The following is an 18,060-nucleotide window of genomic DNA, read 5'->3' as shown; positions in this document are numbered from 1 at the left end:
GGGTCTGAGAGGGAGTTAGGGTGTAGGAGGCACTCAGGGTGGGGGTGCGGGAGGAGGCTCAGAGCTGGGGCAGGCAGGAGGTGCAGAGCACTTACCTGGGGCAGCTCCTGTTTGGTGCAGGGGGTGTGCAGGTGGCTCTGTGTAGCGCAGCACCGCCCCCATGGCCGTGATTCTGGGAGCTCTTCCGCCCCCCAGCCCCCCAGCAGGCAGGGCCACCCGGAATGCAGGGGCTTTAGGGGTTGCAGGGCCTTGGGTGAAGGGGGCCCCGGGCCCTGGCCTGCAGCTCTAAAGCCCCTTTCAGAATGCGGCCTTGTGAGCACGGGCCGGAGGACTCAGGAGGAGCAGGGGCAGCCGCGCAGCCAGCGGCCGGAGAGAAGCGGCGCTTTCCCCTTCAAAGTGCCACTTCTCTCCAGCTGGCTTTGAAGGGGAAAGTGCTGGGGGGGGAGGCAGCTTCCCCACTCCCTCCTTCCTTCCCTCCCTCCCTCCCAGAAAGTCCTAAGCACTGTCAAACTACTGATTGGCGGCAGGGGAAGCACTGGGAGGAAGGGAGGAGGCAGAGGCGGAGAAGAGGAACTTGTGCAATGCTCGCTTGTAAAGTCAGCCAAACGACGTTATAAGGGAGCATTGCCCAGCGTTAAACGAGTATGTTCCCTAATGGAGCAGTGACGTAACTTCGAAACAGTGTTAAGCAGAAGGACATTAAGTGAGAAGTTACTGTATATGGGAGGTTGTCTGCAATAGCAGGGGATTGGCGTTGACCCCGGAGGCCTCTCCTAGTCCTATGTTCCTAAATAACTTTCCATTCCCCCAGTCTCATTCCACATCCTTTTATTTAAAAAATACTTTCTATTCCTTGGAGTTCTTCAGGGTATTTATTTTAATTTACAAAAGTTACTCCTAGGGGAATTCTGCACCAAAAAATTAAAAGTTCTGCGCACAATATTTTAAAATTCTGCTTATTTTATTTGTCAAAATAACACAATATAATCACTCTGATTTCAATTATTTCGGTAATTTATTTAAACTACAATAAGGTGGACGGTGAATGGGAGTCAGGAGCACTGGAGGAAATCCCCAAGCCCCCTTGCCAAATAGTAATGTAGCTAGGTTTGACCCTTTATTTCTAATTATTAGTCAACAAATATATGCAGCCATATGCTCAGTGTTACCGCATAGGAAACTGAAGAGCAAGTGAGGGCTGGGAAATCGAATTCACAATTTATATTGGCTACTGACCATCTCCAGAAAGTCAGTAGCAAACAGTTCACGGAGCACATTTTGATAGGAAATTTTTTCAGTCCAAAAATTTAGACCAGTTCTAATCATGAAAGCACCATAAGCATTTATAAGGCCATACTGTCCTTTACAGTAAGGCTCTTTTACACCTCTCTGGCAATGTGAAGGAGCCTTAAAACTTTTACACCTGTTTTATACTCCTAGGGGAATTCACAAAGATAATGGGAACAATTCACTAAGCAGGCAGGCTGCTACATTCTGCTCTGCCTGAGGGGACAGAGCCTGCCCCATGCCTACCTCCTCAGAAACACCCTGAAGCCCTGCCCCTCTATGCTGAGTGTGCTGCAATAGTGAGTGAGAGGGACAGTCTGTCTGTCTGTCTGCCCCCCCCCCCCCATTGCGCAACTGCCTCCCACCCCCGGCAGTGATTTGTCACCCAAGCCAGCCTGCCTGTGCTGCTGGGGAGGGGGGAGGAGCGCATGACCACTCTTGCAGCTTCCCTTTGCTTTCCCATCAGAAGTCATTTTTCTGTGGGGAAGCAAAGAAATCTGTATGGGATATGAATTCTGCACACACACAGTGACACAAAATTCTCCCAGGAGTAAAAAATGCTCATCAATCGCTGGATTCTGAGCAGTACTTGTGGGGGGGGAGGACACAAACAATATACTAGCTCCGGGGGCAATTCCTCCTGAGTACCTACATATTAAAATGACACTTTTTGGAATTGGAGAGGAAGAGGAACTCATGACTAAGGAGATTTCTTCCAACTTGCATGAGGAACATATCCCAGCTTCTTCCTGTTTTAATACATGCCAATGATACTAGATCTTGGGAACTTTTTGTATATGCAGTTCAGGAAAAGACAAAATCTTTAGTATGTTGGGAGATTTTTAAAGGTATCCGGTACATAAAGCTGCAGATGAGCATCTTGTGGGATTTTCAAAGAGGACTATCTGCATTTTTAGGTGCCAAGAGAACTTTAAAAGATAGCTAGCTTTAAAAATAGAGTCCTGGAAATCAAAAGAGGGAAATATTAGTGTGCCTTATGGCGTCTACAAAAAAGCTTCTGTTGCAGCTAGCCATTTGTTTCAGTAGCAAAGAACCTTTTTCAGGGCCACAAGGACTTGCCTGACTGCAAGTTCTCAACTGGTTTTGACAGCCATTATTTGGACAAGAAGATCAGGTCTTTCAAGGCTGCAAGATCAGCACCTCTGGAAAATAATTCGAGGACACTAGGTCAAATGGATAAGAGCCAATGCAGTTGTGTTCTTTTTCTGGTTCTTCATGAAGATTGCCATTTATCATAGTGTTAAGGCAAAATTATGATTTGCACCTTTAGTCCAACCTCCTGCCCTTCTTAGAATATTATTGTTAGTCAAGAGAAATGAAAACTGTTACTTGGGACTGTCAGGAAACTGCTAAAGATAATGTGTGCTGCTAACAATATATCTGATACATGTGATGTTCTGAAAGTGACCTTAAGAAGACATCTGTATCTCAGAGCTTCCAGGTTGTTTCTGTAAAGTTCAGATTCAAGCTTTCATGGAAAATTATGCACAGTAACTTGAAAAGCAACAATACTTTTCCTCAAGATTAGTCTGGAAGCCTTAAGGTCTTTGAGTTGTATGCTTCATGTATGTTTGGAGTAGCAAACACCCAGGAAATACTCTTGAGGTTCAAGCTTGGCAATTCACTTCCAGCACTTAGGCATTTCACCGTAACCTAGTGTTTCCTAATCTGTGAGGCAAGCCATGCTGGGGGTACCAGACTAGTCTGTGGAGTGGCTGAGAAGAACAGCCAAGCAGTGTGGAGTGGAAATTTTCATGATCCAGGATCTACCCCATTTCTCCATTGTAAACATCTTGAAAGCTGCTTCCTTCCCTTGATGCAGATGAAAGAATAGCTTGCAGGCTCACTCAACAGCCTGCTGGACCAAATTTTTTTTTTTTTTCTCAGCGAGGAGAGTTACGTGTACACCAACGGAGGTCCCTTCATCCCAATGTAGTATCATGATGCATGGAGGATTGAAGAAGGGGAGCAACTGGAGAGCTTGCTCTTTGTTAAGAAGCAATTCTTTGAGATTAGTGAGTTGAGAATTAAGTCATTCTTTTGTCTTTCACTTGCCTGGGGCAAAAAAAAAAAAAAATCCATAGCAAACAAGCTGAGCCAGGATCAATATGACTGATCTTTAAAGTAAGCCATTTGTGCTTCAATTTACCTTGAAGTGGGGGCATCCAGAAATACTTATTTGCTTCTGCAGAGAATACCAAATGCCTGACAATTTGCACAAAAGCAGTGATGCCTGCCCCATACTTTTTTGCTCCATGGGGGTGGAGACCTTATTTCCCCCTCCGCTCTTTTGCCTGTGGTTCTTGTAGAGGAGATGCAAGAGGCAACACACAATTCTTGTAGTACCAGATTATAAAGTAGTTCTGGTTCTAGGTCTCATTCTGGCAGAGGAGCAACAGGTGATTCTTCTCTTCTTTTCCAGACTTGTTATCTCGCAAAGGAGGATTGAACCTGCACCCAGATCCATAATTCCTTCCTCTGGCATTTTACATCTTGGAGTTTAGTAGATGAAGATTGCTCTTGGAAGAAGTCCAGCAAATTACATTAGAATCTTGTAAGCTGTCCATTGGAAATCTTATGCCCTAAAGTGGAAATGTTTCTCATTCCTTTAAGGAAAGAGCCTCCAGATCGTGTCCTCTTTGTTTTATATTGGATTGTTTTCTTTCCCATATCAAATCTTGGATTATCTTTCTCCACAGTTAAAGTAAGCCTCTATTAAGCCTTTAAGAATAGCTGTCTTCTTTCACCTATCCGAACCTGGTGCTCACTAGGCCAACAGAAGATCCATTCGAACCTATAGTTTACTGTTTTCTTCATTGCTTATTTTTCAGTGTGGATCAGAAATGCAAGTGAAGTGCAAGGTGCCATTGCTGATCCTCCTTAGTGTTCAATATGGATAAATTTAAGATTTGTACTCATGCCAAAGAGGCATCTCACTTGTCATTTAAACTGAACCATTGTCTTTTCTTGTCTCACGACTGAGTTGGTGAGGTTATTCCATAATTCGGATGATAAAATAAAATTCAGTTATACCATTTCACAAATCATCCTGTAGGTTCCTGGCATAGAGGGAGAAATCCCAAGAGGAATAATCCATCTCAGCCCAGAGAGAGAAGACAAATGGATAAGGTTTTCAGCTCAAGTTATGACCAGACAGGGATCCTGCTAATCAAAAGCTCTTGGGACTCCTTTTACTAGGCTTGCTGCAACACTGCCAATTTAATTTAGTCTGTAGAAATATCTAGGAACTTGGAGAGCATTTTCTTTAAATGTAATTCACAAGCTTACTCAGTGCTGTTCTCTTGATGACCAGGATAAATCATATGGCTGTTTAGGAACAGAAGTCCTTCAGTCCTTTAATCACTATTTCAGCTAGTTCCTGGGGGACTAATGCTGCTAGTTCTTCTCCCCAGAATGAAGAACAGCTGAGGCAATTCATGAAGAGGAAACAAAGATTACTTACCTGTGATCAGAATTCTCTGCAGGTATGATCTCAACAAATCCATGCTCATTATCCCTCCTTACACTTCAGAAGGGGGATTAGCGATTTGCCACAGTAGTAAGAGACTTGGGCAGGGTTTTTATATCCTCTGTTCTAGAACATTCTTGTGAGTCCAGCAGTGAAAGCCACCCCAGCAACTAACTGCTTAAGAACTGCAGCCTGTGCAACAGCATGCTAACTAACATGACTCATGAGCATAAGAATCTGAGGCAGTATTTTTGGAGCTCCAAGTTAGTCATCCTGGTAAGTATCCTTCCTCTTCTACAGGGCTTAGCTGTTGGCTGTATAGGGACAAGACACCAGTTTTAGTGGTTGAAGCACAAGAGTTTAACCATCATGTACTGAAGCTTGTTTCAGCCTGTGTAAATCATGTTTGAACTGGTTCAGAAAGCAAGAGGGACAGGGTTTTTAACCTACTTTCAGCATGATTTAATTCAGTTCTTTCTTGAACCAAACCTTGTTACAAGCATGGTTGACCCACAAGAGTATTTACCCACTTTCAGAATTGGGCAGTTTTCTTAGTATTGACCTTGTCCTGTTGGATAAAGTTGAATCTCACCACTAATGCACTGATTGCCTTGCCTTGCTTATTATTGAAAGCTGAGAAAATCCGAGCTGAAACTACTTCCTCACTTCCTTCTAGAATGAAGAAATTGCTAAGTCATTTTAGGGCAAGGTTTGCAGGATTTATTGACACAAGCCTAGTGCATTTTTTTGTTCTGTTCCTTGGATAAACGGAGTTGGTTTACCCGAAGTTTTTATAGCTGAAAAGCATGTATTGCAAACCCTAACCCTCAAATGTAACACATCTCTAACTTCCCCCTGCAGCTGCCCCTTCCTGCATTGAAACACCCTTGCAGGGAATGGTAATTGAGGAAGAGTATGAAAAGCAGCAAGCAAATGTGGAGATGAAGAAGCAACTGTGCCCCTACGCTGCAGTAGGAGAATGTCGTTATGGAGAGAACTGCGTGTATATCCATGGGGATGTGTGTGACATGTGTGGGTTGCAGGTCCTACATCCAGTTGATGCTGCCCAGAGATCCCAACACATAAAGGTAAGCATACCGATGGCTTGTGTTGAATAGTTTCAAGTTACTCCCTTGCCTTGTGCAATCACTTGTCATTCATTCCCTTTCTTCTGAAGTTGACTGTATACAAGTCAGTCAGTTAACAAGAAGGTTCACATTGCAAACTGAATTATTTCCTGTCAAGGCTGTTTTCAAAGCAGCCTTGTTTAAAAGAAGCTGGACCCTGTCTGCATTGAGGATAAAGTCTGTATAACTGTACTAATACTCATTTCAAACACTCAAATGTGGGTAACTTAGGTCACTTTTCGTGAAGTTTTAGTTCAGCTATTTCTGCCTGGGTTCTTGGAAAAGAGCTTAACTTGACGTTGACCGTTGCCTCCTATGACCTAAAAGACTGTTTTTTGAGGACCTGAACCTCCCAGGTGGTTTGTCCTTTTTAGTGTAGAATGTAGGGAGAATAAACTTAAGATGAAACTAGTGAGTTAAAACCTATTAAATAGTGCACAAGATTACAGGCTGGTTTTCTCTCTCTCCTCTTTAGTCTTGCATTGAGGCTCATGAGAAGGACATGGAGCTCTCATTTGCCGTCCAGCGTAGTAAAGACATGGTGTGTGGGATCTGCATGGAGGTGGTATATGAAAAAGCCAACCCCAGCGAGCGCCGTTTTGGGATCCTCTCCAACTGCAACCATACTTACTGTCTCAAATGCATCCGCAAGTGGAGGAGCGCTAAACAATTTGAGAGCAAGATTATAAAGTGAGGCACTTCCCCATCTTGATTGTGCTTTGTTACGTGGGAAGAATTTAGTGTCTTGTGACAACTTGCAACAAAGTCCCCCCACAAAGACTGCATTTAATGCATCCTAACTAACGTTAATCCAGAATTGAAGTCATCTTCCAGGGGTAGCATTTTGTTTGTATTTACACTCTGACGTAGTTAATCTAGATTGGTTTGCAAAATCCACTTATTTGGATGAAAGTCATGTTTTGTCTTCAGTTAGTTACCATTTAAAGGTTTCAGGCACCCAGATTAGATGGTGAAAACAGATTAACCAGTTCTGAATGTATGTTTCCTAACTTTTCACCTCCCTGATTAATTAGCCAGCCAATGACCCATACCCTCTTTAAGGCGTTCTAAAGAAACCCAAACAAACAAATACAAAAACCAAACAAAACTACAAAAAATAAATTTATCTAAATCTAAAGAAAAAGGAGTCTGTGTGAAATGTTTTTTCTCCCCCAAGTTCTATGGAGACAAAATGATCAGCTGCTGAGTTGAGTTCTGAAAGAAGAGGAAGAGTTTAGGGTGTCTTCTTGTGCAAAAGAGAACGTAGATTGAAAAAGAAGCACAAAGTCCTGGCAGTAAGTGCCCAGGCACAATAGGATACATCTTTAAAGATGGGATATGTGCCATGGTATGTTTTATAATAGGACAGAGCGCCCCTGTAATGTGGAATTTTGCAGTGCAGTCTCTTCGTTCCCCAGGTCCTGCCCAGAATGTCGGATCACATCTAACTTTGTCATTCCAAGTGAGTACTGGGTGGAGGAGAAGGAAGAGAAGCAGAAACTCATTCAGAAATACAAGGAGGCAATGAGGTACGAGCGCTGCAGCCTTTTGTCAAGTTAAGACTGCAGAGATAAGGGCACACCTGGAGAACAAGGGTGTTTATCTAAAGCCCTCTCATACCTCCTTTCCACCCCCACACGTGTGAAGTGCATCCTTACTTATCCACCCGCAGATGCATGCATCAACACAGTCACCTAGCTTTCCTATGTATTTATTGACCTCACAAGCTTTTTCCTTACCCACCCAATACATAATTGATACAGCCATAAGGTAGTAGACTTGTGCACTGTGAGTCATCAGCTTCCCTATGCATGCATCTACCCACGCGCACATCTGTTGGGTATGCACATAGTGTAATACATCATTTCTGTGTATGTATTTTTTATTGATAAAATGGCGTCAGCGGCAAATGGTGCATATTTAAAGAGACCCCCTGGACCATAAGCAAATGCAATACTGAATTCTGACTGGCTCTGCTGTGAGTAAGGGTTGCGATATTTTCCTTTCCAGCAACAAGCCATGCAGGTATTTTGATGAAGGCCGTGGGAGCTGTCCATTTGGAGGGAACTGTTTTTACAAACATGCATATCCCGATGGTCGCCGAGAGGAGCCACAGAGACAGAAAGTGGGAACATCGAGTAGATATCGGGTAAGTCTCACTGCTTTTAGACTTTTTGGAAGAGGGAAGGAAAAGGTGTGAATGCCTCAGATTTGCTTATGTAGTAAAACATACATAGTGGATTGGAGGGGAGAGTGGTCCAAAGACTGGAAGTGATGGAGGGGAGACTGTGGAAGAGACACATTGCTTAATGTCACCTATATCTTGAGGCAGAAATGTTGGTAGTCAGCTATAGCAGGAGTAAATGCAGATCCCAGTGTGACGCATGACTAGCTGCATGTTATATACCTGGGAGCTGAGCATTGTAAGCCCCAGGAGCATATGTATCTTGTAACTCTCGGTCACACAAGAGCAATAACTGTGTTCCCTTTGCAGGCCCAGCGAAGGAATCGGTTCTGGGAATTCATTGAGGAGAGGGAGAGCAGCGATCCCTTCGAGAACGACGAGGATGAGGTTGTGACCTTTGAGCTCGGCGAGATGTTGCTCATGCTTTTGGCAGCAGGAGGTGATGATGAGTTGACAGACTCCGAGGACGAGTGGGACTTGTTTCATGACGAGCTGGAAGATTATTATGACTTGGATCTATAGCACCTGTCAGCGGAGTTTGGACTGTCTGCTTGGCATCAGGCAGTAGCTCTTTCCTGTGGTGTTGTGGCAGTGCCTGTGTTTCTCCTAGGCAGGCCTATCAATTCCAGGTGCTGTTGTAATAACTTTTACCCAGGGTCTGTCTCCTCCCCTTGCCCCAGGAGTGTTTGTTTTTCTCTGTTTAAACAAATAACAAGAAATCTTTAAAACGTTAGTTTTTGTAAAATGAATTAACTGTCAAACAGTTAGCTTAGGTTTGTTGCTTCATCTGTGTTCCTGACAGGATTCACCCAGTTCCAGGGTTAAAGTGTTTACAGGACTTCCATACTCATCTTGAAGAGCCCAGATACAAAAATGAGAGCAGTGGCCATGCAGTGGGGGATATAAATTGGCCAGTGGCCTTTTTCAGCTGTGGACTTCAAATCAATACTTCCGATTTCGTGCCAGACACACGTACTTCTTGCTGGCTTCAGTTCTGTTCCAACCCCCTCATGTACACATCTTCATTTGTGGTTTTGGTCTCTTGTTTACTTGCACATTACTATTACTACTGTGTAACCAGAACCAGGTGCGAATGTTCCAGGTTTTTACTGTGTTTAGCATGAAAGGAAAATGTGTTTGTACGTGAAAGGAGAACTTTCAATGTGTATAAACAAATAAACGCAGAGTTGGATCTCAAGGGCTGGGAGACTCTGTATATGTTTAACAAACCAAAAACTAACTCTCCTCCCCTTTTGGTGCATGAATTGTAGTCTCCAGTCAGTTGGACATGAAACTGGTTTAGTGGTCTCAGCCCAGTCTGTGGCAATGGTCTTAACCATCAGGTATAACTTGGCACTCCTTAATACACCAGCTCTCTCTAATGTATATTATAGAGACTGACTAAAAGTAGGAACCTGGTTAGCCAGAAGAGGGTTCTCACCATATTGTTATCCAGTAGAACATCAAGTCGGGATCCCTTAATTGCATTGCTTGCATAGTTTTATACCATCAATAACCACTCAAGCCATGAGCTTATCCAGGAAATCACTATACTACTTAGTTGGTTCAAGGCACTCCTGGCTCATATCCCATCTGAGTTATGCAGGTTGCTTGGAAGAGCTGTGAACTTGTTGTGAGTTATTGGGTTACCTAGAAAAGAACTAGCAGTCATGCAATAGCAAGATAGAATTCCATTGATAAGAGCTCATATTTTGCCACCAAAGCGCCAATGCAGGAATTTTCACCTTGCGTTAAATTATTGCTGCTCTTTTCATGACTCATGGATGCCCCATGATCTGTTCTTCTGCTGCTTCTCTTGCCCTGAGACAGCCTCTCCTTTCACTTTTAAAATGGAATAAGAAGTTGTTGCTGAGCTCTATGATGTATTGTTTTGCAGCTGCCTTTTGTAAGAAGCACTTTTCCCAAATAAAAAACAAACAAACAATTAAACAAGAAGTCTGTTCTTTCTTTAAGCTGAGTCTCTCTAGATCTCAGCCTCTCTTTGTATGCCCTTAGTGTAAACTAGTCTGGTTACTACTAATTACTGAGTCCTGTGCAATGCCATAGTCATGTTGCAGCATTACACAATTGTATCTTGTCAACAGCCTTATGCAAAACAGGAAATTCTATAATATATAAAGAGAGAGAACATTTTATGAACAAAGACAGCTGAGACCACCAAACTATGAAAGTGCTTGGGATTACCACTGAGTGAAACAGAGGTAGTTTTCCTTCTCAGAGTTGAGTTCTAAGACTGGCTCAATTCTGTCAGTTTGTTCTGGGCTGTACATTTTATAACATGCACATCAAATATTGCTTGTGGTGTCAGTGGGTAATCAACGCCTGCTATAATACTTTGTACTTAGTACTGTTTATCCAGAGAACTCAAAGCACTACTGTAGGCTAACTACTTCCTGGTAGACCACACCCTTCTTTACGGGCCACTGTGTCTATTACATTGTAAACCGCCTTCGTCACTGGGAAACGGGAGATATTTAAGTAAACAGCTGTGAAAATGTTTTCAAACTGACTGTGGGGGCAGGGGTGAAGGAAGAGGTGAGTACTGTTGAAACTGGTCTTAGACCAGGGGTTCTCAGACGGGGGGTCGGGACCCCTCAGGGTCTCGAGGTCATTACATGAGGGGTCGCGAGCTGTCAACCTCCACCCCAACCCCGCTTGCCTCCAGCATTTATAATGATGTTAAATATATTTTTAAAAGGGTGTTTAATTTATTAGGGGGTCACACTCAAAGGCTTGCAATGTGAAAGGGGTCGCCAGTTAAAAAAAAAAAAAAAAAAAAGTTTGAGACCCATGGTCTTAGACTATCCAGATATCTTATCCTGCACACAGACATTATGAGGTGGCTAGTAGAATGCACAGATCCCAAATAGGGGGGAGAAATGTGGGGGTGGTAGAGGCCAGGCAGAGTAGGGGAAAGGATACAGAGCTAGGTGGGGGAGATGAAAGCATAGGAGAAATAGGGAAGGATGCAGCGAGAGGGTAACAGTTTTGGAAGGAAGTGGGAGAGGAAGAAAAAAGGGTTTAATGAAGAGAAAGCAGAGCCAAACATGATAGACACAGGAGCGGCGTCAGGGTTTTTTGCCGCCATAGGCGGCAGCGCTCCTCCTCTGAGCATTCAGGAGGCCTGGGGTCTTTGGCAGCGGGGGGTCCTTCCGCTCCATGTCTTCGGGGCACTTCGGCAGTGGGTCCCGGAGCGAGTGAAGGACTTTCCACCGAAGATCCGGAGTGGAAGGACCTCCCACCACCGAATTTCCGCCGAGGGCGGCAAAATGCCGCCCCCCAAATCCTGCCGCCCTAGGCAACCACCGGCCCTGGATGGACAAATTAATTTTCCTGTAGAAAGCTAGGTGCCAAATCACTTACAAATGTGCACATAATGTTAAATAACAACAAAAATGTGGCTCTGTAGGATATTTTGTGGGAGAGGAGGAAGTGTTGAGAGAGAAGGCGGGGAGGTAGCAGACTTGGCTGTGCAAAGGAAAGGAAAAGGGAGCCCAATGTTCTCTGTAGGGTTAGGATAGAATAGTATGCTTTATCTTCATTGAGAATAAGCTGTGTGCACTGAAGATGTTGATTTTGGCTTTTGAATACTCAAGCACCATTTGTTTCTGCATCTCACATCAGATGCAATTGGGCACTTGGGTCAATTTGGGTGCTCATTCATTGGTATATCAACAGAATCTAGCTGGCCACAGACAGGTTCTTCTATTACAGAATTCCAGCTCAATACAAGGTAGGCACTTCCTTTCTCTTGATTTTTTTTCTTATGTTCCTAAATTTTTTAAAATGCAAGCGATTGTACCTGTTTTATTTTCCCAAGGGGAGGTGCCTTCCTATATCATTGCACAGCCTCTCCACTTGAACTTGGCTGGCTATGGGTCTGATTATTAATAAATAACCAGACTTGTTTATAATCGATTCTGATTCTGACTTAATTCTGATGGGGCTAGCAATGCAACAGATTAAATCTTAGAGAAGAGGATATGTGAGCAGTATACAAAAAATAAATGGTATAATCAATCATTGGCTTCTATGTACCCTTTCTCAGCATACAAGAGTAAGAGGAAGTTCAATAAGATTGAAAGGCAACAGATTTTGAAATAGTAAGTGGAAATGTTTGTAAACAAAATTGATCTGTGAAATGTGCTACTACAGTGGGTTTTTTTGGTTTGTTTTTTTTAAAACTTTAGATTCTGAAATAGATGAGACTAATAACATCCACAGTAATTCAGGATAAAAATGTATAAAAGATGTATAAACTCTCATGCTTCAAGGCATAATCCTGCCAATGAAAACTTGGAATTAGAAAAACTTCTCCCACAGCCATGTTCCTTCTTCTGACATCTTGGATTAGCCCTTGCTAAATTTCACCTCTGCTAAAGAATTATGCGATGGAAATTTACATTGGTTCACTTGACTTTTGTATCTTGTGATAGTGCAATGGGTCCCCACAACCCATCCCACATAGTATTAAGTTGTTCATATGTGCTCACACAACACTCCTTCAGCTGTTGCATTGTGGGTAAATATTCCAGCATAGGTCCTGGTGCAGTGTTCCCTCTAATTTTTTACATCCATGTGAGGAAGGAATTTTGTGATGTCCATCAATATGGAGATGATGTGTGGTGGGGGTGGGGTTTGGAGTACAGGAAGGGGCTCAGGGCTAGGGCAGAGGGTTGGGGTGTGGGGGGATGAGGGCTCTGGATGAGGATGCAGGCTCTGCGGTGGGGCTGGGGATGAAGGGTTCGGGGCGTGGGAGGGGGCTCAGGGCTGGGGCAGAGGGTTGGGTGCAGGGGGTGAGGGCTCTAGCTAGGGGTGAAGGCTCTGGGATGGGGCTCAGGGCTGGGGCAGAGGGTTGGAGTGGGGGGGGTGGCTGGGGATGAGGGGCTTGGGGTGCAGGCTGCGGCAGGGGGAGAGAACTCCCCCCAGCCCTCTCTCGCCGCAGCAGCTCGAGGCCGTGTGAGAGGTGCCTCTCCCCGGCTGCGGCAGCTCCAGCGGGGCTGCACTGTGCTGGGCTGGGCCAGGGAAGGGGCTCCTCTCCCCAGCCGTGGCAGCTCTGGTGGGGTGGGGCTCCTCACCCCGGCAGCTCTGGTGGGATGGGGCTGGGTTGGGCCAGGGGTGGGAGGCGCTTCTCCCCGCCTGCATGGCCCTTGCTAGCCTGCTGGCTGTGTGGCCACGCAGTTTACAGGGAATTTAGATCCTGGGAGCAGGATTATTTGCCATAGCAAACCACAGTGGGACAGGTGCTATATATTTTTGTAAATAGCATTTTAACATGTTAACCTATCATGCATTTTGTAAAATGAAAGGATACTGCATAGCAATATCCTTTTCTTTTTAAGCAATAATCCTTAAATGGGCATGAGTTTTCTTTTATAAGTAGCAATGCATACATACAATGACCAGCACTGCAATAGCTCAAACTTGGAAAAATCAGAATGGGAGTTAAGGCAAAGAGTAGTGACTCCAGAGATTGCTGGAGCCTTGTGGGATTGTGCTGTAAGGACCACTTGCAACTGCAATGCCCGTTCTTTCAGTCTAATTGCATAAGAATGGTGTAGTGACCTCAAGCATGGACATAATTGTGGTGAATCTTCTTCCAAGCAAGTAAAATTGCAACAGGTATGGCACAGCTTGTGCGTGAACATGAGCTGAATCATGCTCAATTCCTGGAATACTCTGCAGTAAACTAATCTTAATTCTGGGCCAAGGTCCCTAGATTTTTTTTTTTTTGGACACTTTTGGTGTGGCAGATGAAATTATATGGCAGCGATATTTAAATTTAAATCCCCCCCCCACTGATTTAATTAAATAAAATTGACAATGCAGTCACTAGAGCCTCGGCTTGCTGAACATAGCTTGTCCTTTGCAGTCAACCTGGGTTCGGTGTCCAATCAATAATGGTTCAGTTTCATACTACAGACAACATTGATGCAGGCAGGTGTAATGTAGTACAACCTTAACTAGAGCTACCTTGTAAACACTTCTTCCAGGAAGTGGTCAATATTGCTATTTTAAATCTCATTAGAGGTAGTGTTTACTCTGTTTATACCGTGTTTTAGAAAAACCATATTACTGCCTAGTAATGCAAGCTTAAAATATTGACTTCCAGTGAGATTTAGGCTCCTAAATTCCTTTTGGAAAGAGAATTAAGATTCTAACTCACTTAAGTGCCTCTAAAAGAATGTACCCTTAGGCTCTCCTAAGGGGAACTTTCTACTCAGTTTTAAACCAGTTCAGTTAAAACAGAGCAGTTATATAGAACTGGGTTTTGGTGGCCTAACCTGTTTGTACTGAAAATTTCAAGATCGATGATGCTCTATGCTACAGGTCTAACCAGTTCGTTAATTTCCCAGTGTAAACAGACCCTAAAAGGTCGAGGCCCCTGTCTGTATGGGGATATAGAAGTGTTTGTCATCATTCCACGTAGAACCTTTCTCGGTAACATTTGAACTCTCCTGTTGACTAGTCTTACCTGAATCTTGCAGTTGGAAGAACAGTTGGTGTTTCTAAGTCTTGTAATATTTTATATTTGACAGCCCCAGTTCCTACAGAGATTACATGAGACTCTCAACTTTCATTATAAACCCCACCTCTTTCCCCACCTCAAAATAAGTTCTGTCCCTCATTGTTGTGGAAAAAAAAATCTTGAAAACATAAGTGTACCCTAAACATTCAAAAGGCAAGTAAAAAAACCCCACATTTAATACTTGTGGCTTTTAAGCCAATCATATTTTGAGGCCCTGACTCATTTTTAAATGCTCAGCATTGGCCATACTGCAGTTGATCTGTTACGGACACCACTGATAACCATAGGCTTGTCTCAAACAGTCTCAGCTGACACCAGTGTAAAGGTCTGATGTTAGTGAGTGTAACAGCCATTTGAAACTAGTTTTATGGGATTTTAAAAGTGTTTTTTAGCAAAATTAGGCTCCGTCCATCTTTTCAGTAGCTAAGAGGGCTTTTAACTGGAGGACATGAAATACCAGCAAGCTTGTGAAATGGCACCATGAATGTCTAGCCTCATTTTCTACCCACTTCTTAATGGAGATGTTAAACACAATACATTTACAGCTGGTAGGAGTGGGAAGTGGAACAAATACAAAGAATCCTAGAGCAGTTTAAAAGAAAAATCACCTTGCCTTGGCCCAGGCTATATACCCCTGTGCTTTTTAGGGAGATGTGCTAAATAGAGTTAAGTTGTTCAAATTTGGCAGATAGGTATTTTTCTTCTGGTGGCTGCCATTTTGTGTCCCAGAATCTAAGCTTCCATTTTCAATAAAGTTTCTCACTGTTATTGCTTAATTTACACTGGAAAATACTCTGTAATCATTAATATTGCCTAGGATACTAGAGCTTTTGCATTAGCAATCCTATTGCACTTTTCTGTGCATTCACACACAGGAATGTAGCAAAGTGTTGTTAAACACATTGCCCCTTGGGCTCTGACCCAGCATGATTACTTTATTTAAGGGCTTGGGAGAGATTTCAAAAGGGAGTCTGAGTGGGGGTTCAGTGGAATTGTGGGAGATGGGATTAAACTCCTAGAAGTCCCAGGGAAGAGTAGCCTTTTCCTTCATATCATCCCAAAATGGAGGCTAAGCTGAATCCTCAGTGGTAGGATTATCTGCTTGAGCTACTGAAGACTTGCCAAGAGTCCCCCAGCAAGAGTTGGCAGGCACTCACTTCATGCAAAAAGGCTCTGCTCCCTCCTCTACGAGGTAGAGGGAAGGGGACCTGTGCCAGGTGAAGCAACAACTGCAGACCAGTGAGTGTTCTTCACATGGTGCATGGAACAATGCTGCAGAACCTCTTGATGAGAAGAGAGACCACCCTTGACAGCTTTATTGCCTCAGGCAAAGCGAGTAGCAGTAGCCCTGGGGAAGCTACCTACACTGGACAATTACTGGTTAGTGGAATATCAGGTTGGGGAAGTCACAGTAGGTCCAGTAGTACTGGAGGTATGCAGGGACATGTAAATAACCTAGCAACTGGACTGACCAGCATTGAGGGGCTTCTCTAACAGTCCTGCAGCCTTTGGTGGTAGGTACCCGGGCTCCAGCCACTCTATCAGCACGAGAAGTATTAGGAAAGGCTACTCATGGTAACTTTCGTGGACTGGCTCATCAGTCTTGGCTATCTAAACAAATAGGGCGGCTAACATGCACAAGGGTAAATGGTTTTTGGTTGTTTTTATTTTATTAAGGCTGTTTTAGGAGGGAAAGTTACTTTCAAGGAGGGATGATATAATTGGACGCTCACATAAGTGAGACTTGGTTTGCATGCAGAGCATGGGGGAATGCTTTAATTAAAAACAAAAAACACCCACCTTCAGCCCCTGCTTTTACACTGTTAAGTAATGTCCGATGAGCAAGCATCAATCACTGTACCAGCCCAAAAACTCAAGTGATTTTTGGATTGTTAAAACCAGGGCTTTGGAGCAGAGCCCAGAGCTGCAGGTTTTTGCCTGGAGCTGGAGCGAAGCACAGCTTCAAAGCCGTGGTTAAAATGCTACATTACAGCAGAGGGAGCAGCACTACCTCTCTGTTCAACTAAGTCTGCATTTGATCCTAGGCCCCTAGTCACCAAGAAGTTAAATAGGAGGGCATGGAAAAGAGGAATAAGTGACTAAAGGGGCGGGATAAACTGAAGGAGCATGTTTGGTGTAACTAACTGATAACCAACATAGGCTATAACTTTCCATTAGGTCTATCTAGCCAGGGGGCATAGAAGTATGCAGACAAGTATTGGGCTGACACGGTAAATGTGAGTGCCCTGTCTGTAGCCAGTAGTGGGAATCCCCCATTACTTCAGCTCTTAGTTCATAGAACAGCATGGCAGATAAATATAGCTGTTAACATGCCTAATGTGTTAAACACGAGAAGAAACTGGGCCAGAGGAAGTTTCATTGTGTTTAAATATATGCCCAACAAATCACAAACCTTCAATCTAAAAGTCAATGTTTAACATTCTTTATGAAAAGGCTTGTCTGATCAAGCACGAAGGAGAGATTCTGCCACCTGTTATTCAAAAGCAGAGAAGAAAATGTGATCCTTAAGATACCAAAGGCAGTTTACCAAACCTACCACACCTACTTCTAGGGCTCCTGTGCATTATGACCAGCTCTGTATTTTATTGTAATAAAGTGGGAATTCTAGCTTGTAATTCACCGGTGACAGCATAACTAAAGAGGCATTTGAGTAGAGTACAGAGGGACACAGCCAAGGTTTTTTAGGGCCATGCTTTGAGTATCCCTTAGGCAATCTCCTCAGAAAGGGTTAAACTGGTATTGTCTCACCTCCCCCAACCACTAGTTTGATATTATGGAGTTAAAGGAACAGCTTCCTGGAGCCTTCCAATAAACTGAGTAGGAGACCTATGCAAGCAGAAGCTTTTGTCAGGAATGGTAAAAATGTGTCCACTGTTAACACAACTGCCCATTTTAGCAGCTCTCCCCTCGCATTTCTCATTAGAAATCTCCCAAAGCAGTGAAGAAATTCTGGGTTTGCAGAGAATACTTTTGAAAGGTCATGACAGGAAAAACACGCCCCCCTTGCTAAAGATAAGCTTCACAATACAAGAAGTTTGATTGAAACCAGTATTGGGGCCAGCTTTTGGTGGCCAATGTCTTACTGAAAAATGCAACCCAATAGCAGTACTAAGGGCATCTCCATCCTGTTTCATTACTGAAAATCAATTACCGGTACTTAGAGAGCCATTCTACCTGTCTAAGCAGCTGTACAGAAGCCTGAAAGCTATCTCTGAGTTCTAAGACTAAACTATGGTGTCATTTCCACAACCTGAACTGTTTTAGATAGGCTTTTGACTAAAAATCATCCCTTCAGTTTAAGCAAGGGATTAGTAAGAAATAATAGGGAGTCTCATCTCTCATTTGAATTCTGGCCATTACTATTGGCTTGGAAGGGGTTTCACTAGAGAGTCTATATCAC

At 43.6% G+C, this 18,060-nt stretch overlaps 2 protein-coding genes across 4 annotated transcripts in view; one reads left to right on the top strand and one right to left on the bottom strand.

The window, feature by feature from the left end:
* Positions 1–10,039, top strand: part of MKRN1 (makorin ring finger protein 1) — a 32,038-nt gene extending 21,999 nt beyond the window's left edge. Inside the window, exons 4-8 of one of the 3 annotated variants that reach the window (XM_005296389.5) lie at positions 5,639–5,865; positions 6,380–6,594; positions 7,323–7,433; positions 7,915–8,053; positions 8,399–10,039. In XM_005296389.5, the coding sequence (XP_005296446.1) occupies positions 5,639–5,865; positions 6,380–6,594; positions 7,323–7,433; positions 7,915–8,053; positions 8,399–8,611 (905 nt within the window). In that variant the 3' untranslated portion in view covers positions 8,612–10,039. The remainder of the gene's footprint in view (positions 1–5,638; positions 5,866–6,379; positions 6,595–7,322; positions 7,434–7,914; positions 8,054–8,398) is intronic. The other 2 variants (XM_005296391.5, XM_042851735.2) reach the window with 2 other exon arrangements.
* RAB19 (RAB19, member RAS oncogene family) overlaps positions 1–18,060 on the bottom strand; it is a 34,180-nt gene that overhangs the window by 8,982 nt on the left and 7,138 nt on the right. The window lies entirely within an intron of this gene.

The sequence above is a fragment of the Chrysemys picta genome, chromosome 1 (assembly GCF_011386835.1).
Source record: "Chrysemys picta bellii isolate R12L10 chromosome 1, ASM1138683v2, whole genome shotgun sequence".
Taxonomy (NCBI): Eukaryota; Metazoa; Chordata; order Testudines; family Emydidae; genus Chrysemys; species Chrysemys picta.
The sequence above is the reverse complement of the archived record's forward strand: the minus strand, read 5'-3'. Positions and strand labels throughout refer to the sequence as shown.